The following is an 18,028-nucleotide window of genomic DNA, read 5'->3' on the forward strand; positions in this document are numbered from 1 at the left end:
GTGCAGCCAAGGGATGCGCGTGAATGTGGTGACGTAGCACGAGGACCAATTGATGCCTGACAAGGGCGGGGGCTGCTAACTCATGGTGCGTTCAAGGAAACTCGTACTTTGTGTTTTTCCTTCCTGTGAAGTCATACCAGTTCGATCTGGTACGAGTTCACGGGTCGGAAGTTACGAGTGGCCGTTATAGGGAACTTTCACAGACAACAGGACGGTAAAAACACGAGCTACGGGTTACCTGGAACGCTACCAAGTCGTAGTTGTGACTTGAAGCTGTAACTTACGGTTTCAAAAGCCTGCCTTGAACACAGCATTAGCCGAAACGGCCGTGCCACTGATATCTGCTTTAAATGTAATGAACCTACTGCTATGACTGTAGGGATTATGGTGAGAGGTGAATTTGCCAAAAATGTTGAACTATCCCTTTAAATTTCACTAGCGACGGAGGAAACTGACCGTGAAAACATTTTATTTGTCTGTTAAGATGAGGAAGAAGATGTTTTCCTCCACACTGTTTGTCTATGGAGAGACTGTGGAGAAAGACAGTCGACCACAGGTTAAAGGGAGATTGTTTGTTTTTTTGTATTGAACGACTCTTCCGTGCGTCAGTGGGAGATTTGTTAGACGCCAGACGTGAGCAGGACCGCGCGGCCGTAGATTTTTATCTTAGTGATGTGATGTCGAGTGTGTCACAGGTTCAGCCGCTATCTGCCGATTTGCAGGACGCAACTTATTCCTACTTGAAGGCATTGTCCCAGAAAACATCTTGTAAATCCTTTTTCAACCAAAGTGCAGCAAAAGGGATAATCCTTTCAAAAGCATATGTTTAGAAGCGTTGATTACATAATGCTGCTTACACTGACTGCACTCAGTTCTGTGTCTATACTGTATGTGAAAACACATTAACCTTCTGTTGCCTTTATACTCGTCCACCACCACCTCGCACTACACTAGTTGTTTGTATTGAACACAATGCAGCCGTATTGTGTGTGTGCGTCTGTGTTTGTTTTGTGATTTGGCAGCTCAGTCAAAAGCTGAAAATGAATCATCTGAATTTTAAACGCCCTCCTCGATGAGAGAGCAGCGGTCGGTCGGTCACAGAGCTGGACTCTTCCTGCTGAGTGGACGGAGCTGAAAGCCGCTCACAGGATTTCACTAATGTGTGTGTCGGCCGCAGCCAATCAGAGCCTCACCACCTCACTGGTGTGTGTGTTTTCCCGCACGAACTGACTGAACAGAAGTGAAAACTGAATAAATTTCTTAATTTTTCCTTTTATAGAATAAAAACGCACTGTTGAGCATTAGTCAAGCATAATTAAATTTATAACAGTTGTAAAGCACATGATACTTATTCATAAACAGGTTGTCAGTGTTTAACTTATTACAGTAATAAGATTGTCCATACAGTGTTCTTTATAAAAAAATGGATTTAGCTTTTTATAAAACAGTCATATCAACTACAAACCAGTTATTTAGGTTCTTAAAGACGTGTATAAAGTGTCAGGAAATGATCTATACAGTAAACTATTAGGATGAACATTTATGCTGCAGTTATCCAAACAATGGTTTAGACATGAACTACATACATGATTAGTGAGTTTGTTAGTAGATGTTTTATTATAGATAAGCTTATTAATAAAGTTAGAATTAAACACCTAACTAGTATTAATGACGGAAGAGTGCTTCATAAATGATGAATTGAGGATGTAACACTGCTTAGTAGTGGGTTGTTATTATGGAGTTCTATCGTCTTTTATATTGGGAACTCATTTCTCCCCAAAAAAGGAAAAAAAAAAAAATAATATATATATACATTTTTGTACTATATTTTTATTATATTATTTGCTGTTGATACTGATAATAATCCATGAGTGAGACTTCATTTGTACGTCGTTTGTCGTCATGACATCGATTTCCCCCTCTCCGTCGTGTGCAAAATGACAAACTTGACTTACTAAGATGGCAGATATTGATAAAATAGGCCACGCCCACTTCCTTCAATCAATATAGTATGACACTTCAGATCTTTGCCCCAAGAAACGCGTCATTGACAACATCCATTAAAATTAAATCCATCACAGCGTCTCTTTCTCTTTCTCTCTTTCTCTCTCTCTCTCTCCGTCATGATGAGGTTGTTGATGGTGTTTTCCAGTAGAGGTCCCTCCTGGCTTCAACTGGGCTCCCTCCACTCCATCTCTCCTTCTTTCCTCCTCCTCTCTCTTCTCTCTCTCTTTCTTCCATCCTCTTTTCCTGACCTCCGCCCCTCCATTACCGCTTTTTTCCTCTCATCTCATCTCCTGTCCTCTCCCCTCCTTTCTTCCTCTCCTTCCTCTTCTTCTCCCATCCTTTTTCCATTACCCCCTTTTCCCCCTCTGCTTTTATCTCATGTCATCTCCCTTCCTCTCTTCTTCCCTTCACTTCTTCCTTTCAGCTCTATCTTCACATCTTTCCCCCTCTCTCTCTCTCTCTCTCTCTCTCTCTCTCTCTCTCTCTCTCTCTCTATCCTCTTTCCACTTTCCTTCCTCCTGATCTGTCTTCATGCGTTTGCATTTTCATTTTTGAGTTTTTCTTCTCACTTCCTTCCTTTTCCTTGCACTCTCCTGGCTGCGCTCCCTTTTTGTTCCTCTTCTCCTCCTCTTCCTCTCCTCTTTTCCATGTTCCCCTTTATTTCTCCTCTATCCATCCTTTCTATCATTTCCTTCTCTTTGAGTTCTCCTCATCATCAGGACACATCATCTGTTCAGGGAACTGAAGCGGAGGATGTTTGTGCATTTTTACACATTCAATATAGGCAAGGAAAGGCATCTTTATTTATATAGCGCATTTCATACCAAGGCAACTCAATGTGCTTTACATAAAGACAAAACATAAAAAAAAAGAGAAGCATAAAACAGAATAAAAACAAACAAACACTAAAAACAGGGTTATATGAACTATTAGTCACGTGTTGTTTAATGGTGCAGGTGTTATAATAACTGCAACACAAACAGAAAGTGTCTGTGCTTCAGCCTCAAACACACACACAGAGAGAGAAAGAAATGTTATAATCCTCCTCAGACGAATGGGAAAGATGGGAGGAAAGAAGGAAGGGAAGGGAAGGAAGGTAGGGAAAAAGAAGGAATGGAAAAGGAAGGAAGGAAAGAAAGAGGGAGGGAACAGATCAGGTCAATTGGGCCAAATGGAAGGAAGAAGGACAAAGGGAACAAAGGAGTGAAGGAAGGAAAAGGGAAGGGACAAAGGAAGGGACGAAGGAAGGAAAGAAAGATGGAGGGAGGGAACAGATTAGGTCAACGAAGGAAGCAGAAGGATGGATGAAGGGAAAGATGGGAGGAAGGAAGGATTGTGGAAAGAAGGAAGGAAAGAAAGATGGAGGGAGGGAATAGATCAGGTCAATTGGGTCAAAAAGGAAGGAGGAGGTAAGGACAAAGGGAACGAAGGAAGAAAAGAAAGATGGAGGGAACAGATTGGTTCAAGGAAGGAAGGAAGGAAGGAAGGAAGGAAGGGGAAAAGGATTGTGGAAAGAAGGAAGGGAGAAAGGAAGGAAAGAGGGGAGGATGGAGGAAGGTAACCAGAAGGACAAGAGGAGGGTTAACCCTCCTCTTGTCCTTCTGGGTCTTTCCTTTGTTCCCTTCATCCTTACTTCTTCCTTCCTTTTTGACCCACTTGACCTGATCTGTTCCCTCCCTCCCTCCATCTTTCTTTCCTTCCTTTTCCCTTCCTTCTTTCCACAATCCTTCATTCCTTCCTTTGTCCCTTCCCTTTTCCTTCATTCACTCCTTCGTTCCCTTCATTCTTCCTCCTTCCTTTTTGACCCAATTGACCTAATCTGTTCCCTCCCTCTTTCTTTCTTTCCTTCCCTTTCCATTCTTTCTTTTCACTTCCTTCCTTCCTCCCTCCCATCTTTCCCTTCGTCCTTCCTTCCTTGACCCAGGAGGACAACAGGAGGGTTAATGAGTTTTTAACATTATTGGTTTGGATATTTGAACATACTGTATGTGTTCATGAGTTAAAAAAAATAAATAAATTACAGTTTTTTTGTCAATTCTCACCGTTTGGGGGCCGGAAGGCAACAAAACAGCCCAATACATATTAAAGAGCCTCAAAAAGTGATATTTTCATATTATTTCCCCTTTAAGTCTATACAGTACACACCTCGCCATCTGTGTCATGATTTCTAACTCCCTGATTGGACGAATTACAAATTTACAACTGACTGATGTTACTACTCCTACTGTGTGTGTGTGTTTCTGTGTGTGTATGTGTGTGTGTGGCCTCATCAGCAGTAACGGTACTGTCAGTGATGAGATAAACAACAATTAAATTTTCAGGGCAACGCCTGCAGACAACCACACACACACACACACACACACACACACACACACACACACACACACGGACGCTGCTACAGTAGATGAGAGAAGAATCAAGTCCCTTATTTGACTGTCACATCCTCCGTCATTAACGAGGCTCCATTAGTGAGAGCAGCTCGGCGGTTCCTCCCTCTCATCTCCGACAGCTCGGCTCCGTCTTCATCACAATTCATCTCCATAAAAATAAAATCACAGCGACTTCTCCCTTCTTCTGCTTCTTCCTCCTCTGTTTGTTCTGATTTGTTTCTGTTTTTTGTTTCTCTGCATTTCCCTCTAACACACACACACACACACACACACACACACACACACACACACACACACACACACATCACATCACATGCGTGGACGCCTCGTACTTTACATTCAACTGTGCTCTGCAAATCCCGTTTAGCTAAAACTCATGCTTTGTTTCTGCCGAGCTCATAGATTATGCAGAGTTGATGCTGATGATGTGAGATCAAACGCTCATTATCAAACATTTCACAATATGTTGTTCTAGTTTGTTTTTTTGTCGTGTTTCATTCCTGGTTGTTTTGACCCGTCTGCTGCTGAATGGGAGGCGGTAGATTATTAAGCCTCGATCCTTGATCCTTGATCCTTGAACCTTGAAAGGCTTCATCACAACATTATTTACTTCAGGGTGTTTATTCTACGGTGGCCCAGAGGTGCAAATCAGAAAACACAACAACAAAAGAGAAAACACAACGACAAATTAACAGTTTTTGCCGTTGTTTTCTCTTTTGTCGTTGTGTCTTCTCTTTTTGTGTTTTCTCTTCTGTCGTTGTGTTTTCTCTTTTGCTGTTGTGTTTTCTCTTTTTGTGTTTTCTCTTTTTGTGTTTTCTCTTCTGCCTTTGTGTTTTCTCTTTTTATGTTGTATTTTCTCTTCTGCCGTTGTGTTTTCTCTTTTTGTGTTTTCTCTTTTGCCGTTGTGTTTTCTCTTTTTGTGTTTTCTCTTTTGCCGTTGTGTTTTCTCTTTTTGTGTTTTCTCTTTTGCTGTTGTGTTTTCTCTTTTTGTCGTTGTGTTTTCTCTTTTGCTGTTGTGTTTTCTCTTTTTATGTTGTATTTTCTCTTCTGCCGTTGTGTTTTCTCTTTTGCTGTTGTGTTTTCTCTTTTTATGTTGTATTTTCTCTTCTGCCGTTGTGTTTTCTCTTTTGCTGTTGTGTTTTCTCTTTTTGTGTTTTCTCTTTTTGTTGTTGTGTTTTCTCTTTTTATGTTGTATTTTCTCTTTTGCTGTTGTGTTTTCTCTTTTTATGTTGTGTTTTCTCTTTTGCTGTTGTGTTTTCTCTTTTTGTGCTGTCTTTTCTCTTTTGCCGTTGTATTTTATCTTCTGCTGTTGTGTTTTCTCTTTTGCCGTTGTGTTTTCTCTTTTTGTGTTGTATTTTCTCTTCTGCTGTTGTGTTTTCTCTTTTACCGTTGTGTTTTCTCTTTTTGTGTTGTATTTTCTCTTTTGCCGTTGTGTTTTCTCTTCTGCTGTTGTATTTTCTGATTTGCTGTTGTGTTTTGCACCTCAGGGCCACCGTACCGTAGATGTGAGATCAAACGCTCATTATCAAACATTTCACAATATGTTGTTCTGGTTTGTTTTTTTGTGGTGTTTTATTCCTGGTTGTTTTGACCCGTCTGCTGCTGAATGCGAGGCAGCAGATTATTATACTGAACCTTGAAAGGCTTCATCATTATTTACTTCAGGATGTTTATTCCCAGCAGCTGTAGACAAAACGACTGTGTTGTGTGGTGGATGTGTTTCAGAGTTTAGTGGTGTGTGCAGCCAACATTAAAAGAAAAAGAAGAAAAAAAAAGATAGACACGCAGGGATGAAATTGCTTCCTGTGGTCATATTGGCTTTTTTTCCTCTCGGCCCATCAGAGATCAATAACGGCCTGGTATTTTGCTTGCACATCTGTCATGGAAGTGTCGGACAGGAGCTATTACACGTCGTCTCCTCAGAGTCCATAAAGAGCTGCGGTGAAAAGTTACGACCCGCTCTCTCACCACAGAACAGCTGCCAACGTTTCACAGGCGGCGAACAGTCAGGATGATCATCAGACAAAAAAACATGACAAACTGCAATTAACCCAAACTCCACCGGGCCACAGCTATGCAGTCTGAAGAGATAGAGGGAAATACATAAATAGAAAAATAAATAGGAAATAGAAGAACCCAGTCATGCCATCATGGAGAAGCTGGAGGCAGAGGTTGCAAACTTAATGAATGAATGAATGAAGCGCTGCTCATGGGATTGAACCTGATGCATGACTGTTATGGACCTCTGTTGGTGACATTGAGGTACTGCAGCAACAGTTGCATGTAAATGTGTCCTGGCTGCTGAGTAAACTCTTTATTATCTGCATTTTTGCGATTAGAGAGGCTGGATTTTACAACTACATTGAAGGTATTGCTTTATTATATCTCTGTCACCTTTAATTCAGTCAAATAAAACAACGTCACTGTCATAAACGAAACATTACGAGCGTCACAAAGAGAACGTGAACTACAGGGAGGTTGGATTGTATTGTATTGGATTGTATCATTCAGGGTTTCCCCAAGTCTGAAATTTAAATATTAAAATTAAAATATTAAAATAAATTAAATTTGTTGTTAGCAGTTGTATTTCGCAGGGTTAGGGTGTTTGAGACAGAAATAGACCAGAGCTAATGAGCCACTTATGTTAACAGACATATAAGATGTGTTTATACCGACAGGCTAAATCATTTAATCACTGAATCAATCAATGAACACCCAGAAACCATAAAACATCTGCACTTTATAATGGTAAAAACAGATATTTTATAAGTATCATATGAATATTTGTTGCAGATTTGAAAATATTTTGCATTCGTATTGGAATTATTGCTAAAATGAATGTGTCATACCACCTTTGTGGCCCATCCCATATGGGATTACAATACACATTTACTCCCAAATCAAAAACTAGACAGTCCTTCCTGTTGGTATTAACCGCCACCCACACAAGTGTAACACATAAATAAACAATTTCAGATTACTTTCAGTTCTCATCTGTATATCGCTCTTCGTCTCGTTGCCCAGGCCTTTTCAAGAAATAAAGAAAATGCAAATATTCTCCACTGAAAAAGATGTTTTAACTTCTCAGCATCGTCCAACCACACACATTCATTATTTGGATCTACCTTACTAAACAGTTTTTGTCTTATAAAGTCATAGAAAGGACAGTATAACACCAAATGCATTTCATTCTCCACCTATATATACTATATATTATTGTATAGCCTACAATTGCTTACAGCAGCTGAAGCCGTTTCACTTTACTGAGGTCTTTTAAAGTTGCCTCTTCTATCATTATGGAGGAGAAACTGCTGTTGACCTGAAAATAACACCTGCAGGTAAACACAGCACTGAGCCACCAGAGCAGGCTTTGTAATACATACTATATCTCCTGTATATAGTATATATATATATATATATATGCAGGACACACACCTGTGAACATGTCACACACATGTAATCTTCTACAAAATCTCATTTCAAAGCCTGGGGGGCGTTAATCTGCTGCTGCATGGTTCTCTCTCTCTGCTCCCATTCAGCTTCAGCAGGATTACTGAGGTCCAGCACTAAAATATTGAGTGATAAGATCCGGCTCAAGGTCCGTTCTTCCAGTTCAACCCAAAGGTGCTGGACGAGGCGGAGGTGAAGGTTTATGAGCAGGTCGATCGTGGCCGAACTGGGAAAATAAAAACACTTCTCTGTCTGCAGCGTTTTGTAGAAACAGGGCACGGCGAGTGTCTCTAAAGCAGCGTTTCTCTTTAACTTTTTCTGAACAAAAACAACTTGACTTGCAAAAATTACACTCACAGACATTACAAGCTAACTTTAGAAGAAAATATTTAAGGAGGGGTAGGCATCATTTTAATGAAGAGAGACAGAGACGGGGGGCGGGGTGCAAAAAGTGCAGCCCGTCGGGAACTGTGGTGGTGAGTCTCTGCTCAGAAAATGTTGATAAATAAATGAATAAGGCCACTCTGAAGTGTTAACACACAACTGGAGCAACACATCTGGAAAGATTTACCTCGAGTGGAAGTGAAGGAAAACTACAGAAGCGTATTGCATTCACTTTACTAATTTATTTTTTTGGTTTGTTTTTCGGGGTAATTATTTCTGTTTAACTTAACGACTTAACGAGATTTCATGCATTGCATTGTAGATTTTCAAAGGAAAAACCCACTCATTTTTCCTTATTTTCACTGTGTTCCCAGTAAATTCAGATTTATATTGAAACTACCTGTTATTACAGAACAGCACCTCAGAGAGAGTCACTCAGAAAACATCAGAGCAGTCAGATTTAGCACCTTTATTTTGAAATCTCAATAGCTAAGTCAGAAAAAAATTACCACGAAAAACAGAAAATAATTAGTCAGAAAAACAGAAAAAATTGTTCAAACTAAATTCATCAGAAAAACTGAACTAATTACCCCGAAAAACAAACCAAAAAAATAAATTCCTCAGAAAAACAACAGTATTTTGAATGCAATACGCTTCCGTAGAAAACTGATAAAAGCCTGTAGTGTAACTTCTTGTAAATCATACAGTGTGTACAGTTAAAGTGCAGTAAGTTGTTATTATATGATGTTACAGTATTATCACTTCACTAGACGTGGACTGTGTGCATTAGGAGAATTGAATTTCTAATGAAATTCTTTCTATTCAGCAAATGTAACGTGGCCCCATGAGATATTTCATTTCCTACTGTAGACTTTGTAGTGCTTTGGTTTCAACAAAGAGAAAGTGGATGTTTCCTTGAAGGACGTGTTGCATTGTCAGATTTCCTCCCATCTGAAAGCGTTGCAGTTGTGGAGGACAAATATTGATTTTCTTATCATTTTTATACCTGGATGTCTGAATATGTTGCACCAGGCGACGTTGACTTTTACTTTTACTGAACTTTTACAATGTCTTTCAATTCAGGACCTCACACTCTCCAAATGTCTGTTTCTCTCTGTCTGTCTCTCTCTTCGCCTTTCATCCCCTTAAACCCAGTTGAAGTTCGTCTCGTCAAGTTTCTGCCACGTTCAGGGTTCAACCGTCAAGTTTGGACACATCAGCAACTGACTGACAGTTGTTTTCTTTGTCTGCAGCTTCTCGTTTCAATGTGACTCTGGACAGGAAGTGACAAACTTAGCAATGATGATGAGCATTTATATTCCGCTCATGATCTTATGAACCATGTTTTTCAGCTCAGATTAGTATCAAGTCTTTACACTTTTAAGTTTTAAAGGGATAGTTCAACATTTTGGCAAATTGGCCCACTGTCATAATCCCTTTAGTCATAGCAGTAGGTTCTTTACCTTTAATTGTCGGTGCAAGCTATTTTTAGAACGGTGGAGCAGAGCCGTGAGCTGCTCAGAGCTACGCTACGGAGGCTCATGGGATTTCTTGGTTTCCCTCATCAAACTCATCAAATACACAATCCAACAACTCCAAAACGCTCTGGTGGACAAGTTGTGACCTGCACATTCACCACGCTATGAGATTATTACTAATCTTACTTACTTATTATCTCATAGCGTGGTGAATGTGCAGGTCACAACTTGTCCACCAGAGCGTTTTGGAGTTGTTGGATTGTGTATTTTATGAGTTTGATGAGGGAAACCAAGAAATCCCATGAGCCTCCGTAGCGTAGCTCTGAGCAGCTCGCGGCTCTGCTCCGCCGTTCTAAAAATAGCTTGCACCGACAATTAAAGGTGACGAACCTACTGCTATGACTATAGGGATTATGGCAATGGGCCAATTTGCCAAAATGTTGAACTATCCCTTTAAGCTTAACAGTTTACTACGGTCTTGAAAGTGATTACACACAGGAAAAGTCCATTTGGAGACAGACAGACAGACAGACAGCGGGGGAAAACAATCAAGTTAGCGGCATCGATCGGTAACCCCGTCAGTTCCCCAGTGATGTATTATGGGCTGTTGAACACGAGCAGGATGGATTAGTGTGTGTATGTGTGTGTGTGGAGGGGGGGGGGGATAACAGCATACAGTGAAGAGGAAGTCCTACTGTGAACGTTATGGAGGAGTCTGTGAAGAAGTTGCTGTGATGTCAAGAGCGTGGTTCAGACCTCAGAGGTCTGGCAGCTCAGCGCGTGGGAGATGGATAATATATGGAGTAATCTTAGCTCGGCCCTGAAGGGGGGAGGCTGATGGTGCAGCAGAGCTCAGCTGCTCCACCAGTGGATGCAAGCTCAGGATGAGCAGCATTTATCTGTGTTTTTGTTTTTATGTTGTTACGTTTTTTTCTTTTTTCTCCGAACTGAGACATCCATCATGTGCAGCTCGGGTCATGTGCAGTCAGACCGCTGCCTCCAGCAGTTTGGAGTTTCTCTCTCTCTCTCTGCTCCTCCAGCTCTGCTGCAGCCAAATATATACATATATATATATACAGCTCTGGAAAAAATTAAGAGACCAAGTCCAAAATGTTCTTAATAAATCAGCCTTATCTCTACATGTATGGCAGCCATCGATTCCAGTGTCTATTGAACTCCAACACAAGCACACCTCACTCTACTTAGCTGATCACCTCAACCAAATCATATTTAATGAGGAAGAAAGATTATAAATAAATAAAAAAACACTGCTGTGATTAAAAATTGGGAATATTCCAATATGAATATGAACTTGTTTTCCTTGCATTATACAATTCCAATTTCCAATTTGGGAGAAATTTTGTCAGTAGGTTATAGAATGAAACAAAAGTGTTCATTTTACTCAAACACATAACTATGAATAGTAAAAGTCTCTTAATTTTTCCCAGAACTATATATATATGCTGTATATTTATGTATATTAATAAAGGCAAAAAAAAAAGAGTGCGGTGAGGACAATTTAGCATGTGATAATAATGCTGCTGTAATATTTCCTCCTCTCTGTGTGGTGAACGCTGACATATCGTGCAATGAGGCGAATAAACTCAGTGAGGAATCAGTGGCCCAAAGAAAATGAGACCCACTGTGACGCCGCCGCCTGTCGCCTCGGTCCAAACGCTCCTGGTTGCTAATGAGCCTTTGTCATATATTATATACATGGCAGAGGTCCGTCCAAGATGTTGATCTGCTCACTGATTCGATTGGTGCTCAGTGCACGGTCAATCAGTCAGCGGCAAAACAGCAGCGCTGCAGGCGGACGGAGCGACAGGCAACCACAGGCATTACACTAGAGCCCTTTAAAGGTCAGCTATCAATAACACTCGTGTTGGCCTTGGCTCCAGTTGTCATAATATAATATAATATAATATAGCCTAATATAATGTTGTGTGCTTGTCTGTTGGCGACAGGAGCCAAATCACTTTGATTTTGTATATAGACCGAATCGACTTGTTGTTTACAACTACTTCCGGGTAGAAAACCAGCACGTAATTTGAATGAGAACAGCAGCCATATATATCATATTTTTCACGCCCTATCACCGTTTAGACAAATCTAAAATCATTGAAGAAATATTACTATTTCTGTGTGTGTGTTTTGTGTTGCAATGTGTGGTATTGATTCAGTTTGGGGGAATCACGGTGTCTAGAAAGCATCAGTAGCTCAGCTGACAGGGACAGCTAGCGGTAGCTAAACTAACGGCAGCAGCTAAGCTAATGGCGGTAACTAAGCTAACGGCAGTAGCTAAGCTAACACCAGGACGTCAGCTGTTAAAACCCTCCCGTTGTGGGACACGACATGAAACTACTCCAGTTAGCTCAGTCATGTTGTTACTAAGATATCCGCTGGAGAAAATATTTTTTCATGGACCGTTTATTGAGTCACTGAGTTATTAAAGTTAAACAGGTAGCTAACGGTTAGCCCGGCTAATCTATGATAACCATGACTAATTACAAAAATGTGCACACATAAATAGTAATGTTTGTCCAATCATTGGTTTTATAAACTTTACAAACATCAGCAGGGTTGCCAACTTTTGGTCCTGGGCTGGAGTGAGATTCTGTTGGCGGTGGGGGGTTGTCTATAATAATAATAATAATAATAATAATAGTTTTGTTTATTGTAGTTTTTCTCTCTCTCTGTCTCTCTCTCTCTCTCACACTCACACACACATACACACGCACACGCACACGCACACACACACACACACACACACACACACACACACACACACACACACATATTATACCTGCAAACTGAGTAGGCTAGAGGTGTAATAGGTGACAAAATACATCCCTCTAGGGGGGTCTGGGGGCATCCCCCCCAGGAAAAAATTGTGATTTTAACATGTATTTGAAGCATTCTGGTGTACTCTGAGAAGAAAATAAAGGGAAAACACAACATTTGCTTCAGATAAGAGGGAAAAAAGCAGATCTGTGGTTCCTATCATTGTATGGCTGGAGTGTATGAAACTGGTCTAGTGGGGAGCTCTGGCTTTTGGCCTGGACCAGCCTATTGAGCCTATTAATATATGAAAGGACAGAACAGACACGTCCTGTGATTTTCAGTCTTCTACTACAGCCTGATGATACAAGTCAGGTCCTGAAATGTGTGTTTCTCTTCTGTAATAAACATTCTACATACCCATTCGGAGTTTGCAGGTATGGCCCACGTGCATGCATGCGCAGTTGCGCACACACGTACACACAGACGTACACACACACACACACACACACACACACACACACACACACACCTGTTGCTGCGCTGTCTCTCTCTCCTCTGCTCTCTGGACTGAGCTGCCTGGCTGTACTTTTGTGCTACCCAGTCTGCATCTTGATTTTATAGTTTTCAGCGGACTGGCCCAACCAGCCCGACCGCAGGCGTCAGTTCGAGCCGCGTTCAGTCTGAAAACATAACTCGGTCAGGTCAGGTTGTGTTTCGGGCTTCGCTCTCTCCCTCTTTTTTTTGGCCATCGAATTCGGACCAAGTCGGGTCCAGGCTTCAGCACCGTGCTGCTGTTGGTGGAGGGGGGGGGGGGGGTGTGGGGGGGTCGCGGATCGACAACTCCCCGTCCTACTGTGCTGTGATCACAGGCTTGAGCAGCCGTCCAATCGACACGCGGATAAGCATCGCGCACACCAATCAGAGAGCCTATTGATGAGTGCCAAAGCACTTTTTTTTTTTTTTTTTTTTGCCAAATCGCTTGATTTTGGCGTGAGAATTGTTTGAGTGGCGTGAGAGCGTGAGACAGGACCTAAAAGCGTGTGACACACGCCAGATGCGTGAGAGTTGGCAACCCTGCATCAGTTTAGTCTAAACAGTGATATAAAACAACAAGGCGATTCGTTCTATAAGCTTATACGCTTCCTTTCCAAGTGTTAGATGGGATGGATACCAATTTCAATGATTGTACAATGTCTGGGAGGCCTAGTTTAGCATAAAGAGAGGGGATGGAGGGAGGGAGGACAGATGATGTGTTGTGGTGACTCAAAATCTCACTAATCGACACAGAATTTGCACAAAAAACAAGATATAAAAACACGATTTGTGACTTTTATGGAAGTTTAAAATTAAACACTTTGACAACCTCACGCTCACTTTTGCTCCGCTGATATGAGCACATGTGTGTGTTTGGCAGCACGTCAGCATTCGTTTAAGCCGATTAAACAGCAAATCCATAATAATATGTCCCAGATATCTGCTTCCTGTTGAGCCTCGGTCGCAATCACATACCACAAAAAAAGTCATTCAACACTGAACAGAATGAAATCACCTCTTCAGCACCGTGGACAGCGCCACTCGGCCAGTCAGGCCAAAAAAAAAACATATTCAATAGAGAAGCAATAATCTGGAAAATGTGATAGCACCACATGCTGTCCACATAAAAATTAATGGAGGGTTTTTTATTATATTGCATTAGCACACTGCTTAAGGGGAGACACTACAGGTGAATAGGGTAAACATTTTAAATAACAGATATCACCATGAAACTTCCCAAGTGTATCACTTACATTAAGACAAATATTTTTTGTATTACAAGTTTTGTCAATTGTTATGTTTAAATATGTAAATGAGGCATTATCTAATGAAATATGCGCTGATTTGCATACATATCCAGAACCGAAATCTGAAAAATGGATAACGCCCCTTTGAAAATGATTGTTTTATTTTAATCTCAAAATTGATCAGTGCACGAAAAAACAGTGTTTTTGCCTGTAGTGTCTCGCCAAAACAGCAGTAAAAATAGTGTAAACAAAAAGGGTTTATATCCACTTAAACACAGGAGGGCTTTTAATTTGTATTCATATGTAGTTGTTTAACTTTAACGTAGAAAAACAGGAGCAGATCAAAATGAGGCTTGATATTTAAATACTGGCGTCCTTGATTGTGCAAATTAATCAGAGGGAACTAGAAATTAAGGCGTGTTACTTCATGCAGCTGATGCAAATCAAAGTCTCGGCCACTGTTTGAGGAGCTGCAGTGTTTAAAACTACGAGACTCGACAAGTAGTTTCACTTCAGCTCCACTCTCAGTCACAGACGTTGCTTCACAACGCAGAGAGCGGCTCTGACAAGAGAGAGACGCAGCAGCTCGAGAAAGGAGCTCACTTTTCTTTTTTCCGTCAGGTTTAAAGCCTTTTGGAAAACACAGAGAATCGGACGTTGCTTCACCCACAGAGCTTCTCTCTCTCTCTCTCTCTCTGCAGCTTCTGTTTCTCCACAGTGTCTCATCATCATTGTTAGGCCACAGTTTTATCTCAAAGGCTTTCATATGAAAGAAAGAAAAAATATGGATCCAAACCCATTAAAGGGACAATGAGGAGTTTCTATTTGGTTATAAAAAAGTCTCATATTAATGTGGATGAATCTACGCTACCCACACTTGTTAATAGGCCCATTTTCGATAAATATATCGTTTTGTCTCTATCGTTATTTTGTTATTATTAGTGGTGGTGGAAATGCTGGTCGAGCCGACCAGCGTTTCTTTACTTTCGGTTTCGTGGCGAGTCATGAGAATAACGCCGCCGAATCGCCGTTTATGGTCGGAACTACGACGGTATCTGATCGTCTTCGAACCTCTGACTTTAATTCTTGATGAATGAAAACATGAGTCTGTCTTGCACCGGTCAAAGAATTTCACGGTGCGCAGAGGCTCATAAATGTAGTGTGAAAACGCTTTGCTTTTCCAAAACTCCTTGTTGGCCGAGTTGTATCCAAAAAGCAGTGGTTTCACTTTGTCTGTAGTTACAGTCAATCACACAGTGATTTGTAAAGAGGCCTTTGGTTCGTTTTCTCTCTCTTTCCCCTTCGTTTCTGAGGAGAAAGCAGCAGCAGCGGCACAGAGACGTCGGTAATAATAGAAAAGAGACGTAGCTGTGACGCAAATGCTTTTATTGCTGAAGAATAAAGTATTTAGTTTACAGTTTCTCTCAGTTGCTTTGCTGCAACTTAAACTTCATCATGTCAACACGTGGCAAGTCACCATTTTCTCCTGTTTTGTTGATTCATTTCTCATCTGACTATAATTGAGTTAATCTTCTAGGTCTGATCATATAATTTGGTCTATTCTCTACTGGGTAATTGCTTCACTCAGTTACAGTAATTACAGTATAATCATTGAATCAGAATCAGCTTTATTGTCATTGTTACTACGTACAATTAGATAATGTTCCCCCTTATATATATAAAGATATAGGCACAAATGTAGAACATGAACCAGAACAGAATCTAAAAAATAAAACAGGATGAAAAATAAAAAACCTTCTCATTTAGAAAATGTGTGAATTGAAAGATAAAGTTTATCAAAAACTTCACAACAGACCACATATCTGCTGCAAAATTTAGTTATTAGTCACTTTTCTTTTCTCTACAAGCTTGTATTATTGATTTGTATATTGATATTACTTCAGCGTGTGATGTTTTTAACTGTTGTAGAGGCTTGTGCTCAAGATGATTCAGTGTTGAGAGAAAACTGCGAGTTGTTTTTGATGAATTGCATCAAAGAAACTGAGAAAAATCTGCAGTTTCTGTCTCATCTGATCGCTTTATATTCAAATAAGAACATGATACACAACTCCCATACAATCATCAATACAAAGATTGATGCTCTGACTAGTTTCTTCCCTCCAGTGATCGGAGGAATCATGGAAGTTATTCGCTGTCAGCAGTTACTTCATTTTGTCTCTTTTGTTGGTAGATTTCTCCTAAATTCGCCAAAGGTTAACAGCTACTGTGACATACTGTGCTGTGCCTGTTTTCATGAATCAACTTACAGACACCAAACCTTCCAGTTTCATTCCTGTCTATATTCTGAAGGTTTTTACAGAGGAGTTTGTTGATATATCATTCAAAGCCTGATTTATACAATATTATATTCCTAAAAACATGGCAAAATTAGATTTTTTTTTTAAGGGCTGGTGACAGTATTTTCTCATTTACAAAGTGATAAAAAGAGATATTCAAAATCCTCCTCTGTAAAAACTTCTGACTCTAGTATGTCAACAAAATAAAACAAGAATTTTGAAAGGAGCTTTATCCATTGTTTAGATTTCGGTTCTGGAAATGTATGCAAATTAGCGCATATTTCATCAGATATTGCCTCATTTGCATATTTAAACATAAAATTTGACAAAACTTGTAATACAAAAAATATTTGTCTTAATGTAAGTGATACACTTGGGAAGTTTCATGGTGATATCTGTTGTTTTTTTACACTATTCTCTCCCCTTAAGCCTCTGTTCAATGAGACAGTGACAGACAGAACGACAGATCGGTATTCTGTAACCCGTCCTCTTTCTGCCCCTCAGGTCAACGAGATTTACCACGACGAGTCGCTGGGCGTCCACATCAACGTGGTTCTGGTCAGGATGATCATGCTGGGTTACGCCAAGGTGAGCGTTTCACACTTCCCTCCATTTGTGTTGATCTGCCTTGTTGGTGAAATGCAGAAAATCGCAGAAAATGACAGGAAGCTCAGAGGGCAATTTCCTTCTGAGTGGGAGACAAGTATGATGTAAAAAAAATTACTAGTACTCCACAATGTTTGATCCCATCACACCAAAGCAAGCCCAGAGCCACAGCGCTCCTAACGAAAGAGCTGCAAGTTACACATTATTACTGTCATATCAGATTCATTTATACATTATTGTATGTTTTTAAATGCCATCACTATTTTTGCAGAACCAGAAGTTTTCTCCTTTCTGCAGCTGCACAGTTGAAACAGGCGGAAAGGGGTGACAGGGTTAAAGACAGAAAATTGGCCTTGAAAATCTTTAGCGAAAGCAGCTGTGAAAGTGTATAGTGTTAGATAAAAACACAACAAAATAATTATGGAGGTTGGAAACCAGAACAAATGCAATCCAATAAACAAAGGTCCACTTTATTAACCCCGGTCTAAAACTAGGCTACAGTAAAAGGAGAATACAGTAAACTAAACACAAGTAAACAAAAGACTGTGCTCAACAGATTAGCCCTGCAGAGCTAGTAGCGACTAGCTAATGGTTAGCACCGAACTAGCCAGAGAAAAATGAATTTAACGTCTCAAATTACAAACAACAGTCAGAAAAAACAACATGAAACAGTGTGTGTAGGAGAAACAGTCAAAAAAAAAACAATGATTAAAGAAGGTGACTGGTCTTTTAGTCACAGGTCTGATCTCTGCTAGCGACAGGTTAAGCTAACGGCTGCTACTGCTAATGTGTCTGATTCTCTTTAAAACCCCAGAGAAACAGAAAATCAGCAAATATGTGACATTTCTGCC

The 18,028-nt window shown here is 40.4% G+C and overlaps 1 protein-coding gene across 1 annotated transcript in view; it reads left to right on the top strand.

Moving 5' to 3' along the window:
* The window catches only part of adamts3 (ADAM metallopeptidase with thrombospondin type 1 motif, 3), a 222,104-nt gene that overhangs the window by 115,904 nt on the left and 88,172 nt on the right, over nt 1-18,028 (top strand). The window contains exon 8 of the mRNA XM_085785926.1: nt 17,076-17,159. Coding sequence (XP_085642052.1) covers nt 17,076-17,159 — 84 coding nt within the window. The remainder of the gene's footprint in view (nt 1-17,075; nt 17,160-18,028) is intronic.

The sequence above is a fragment of the Trachurus japonicus genome, chromosome 9, assembly GCF_045865225.1.
Source record: "Trachurus japonicus isolate A0001 chromosome 9, Traja_1.0".
NCBI lineage: Eukaryota > Metazoa > Chordata > Actinopteri > Carangiformes > Carangidae > Trachurus > Trachurus japonicus.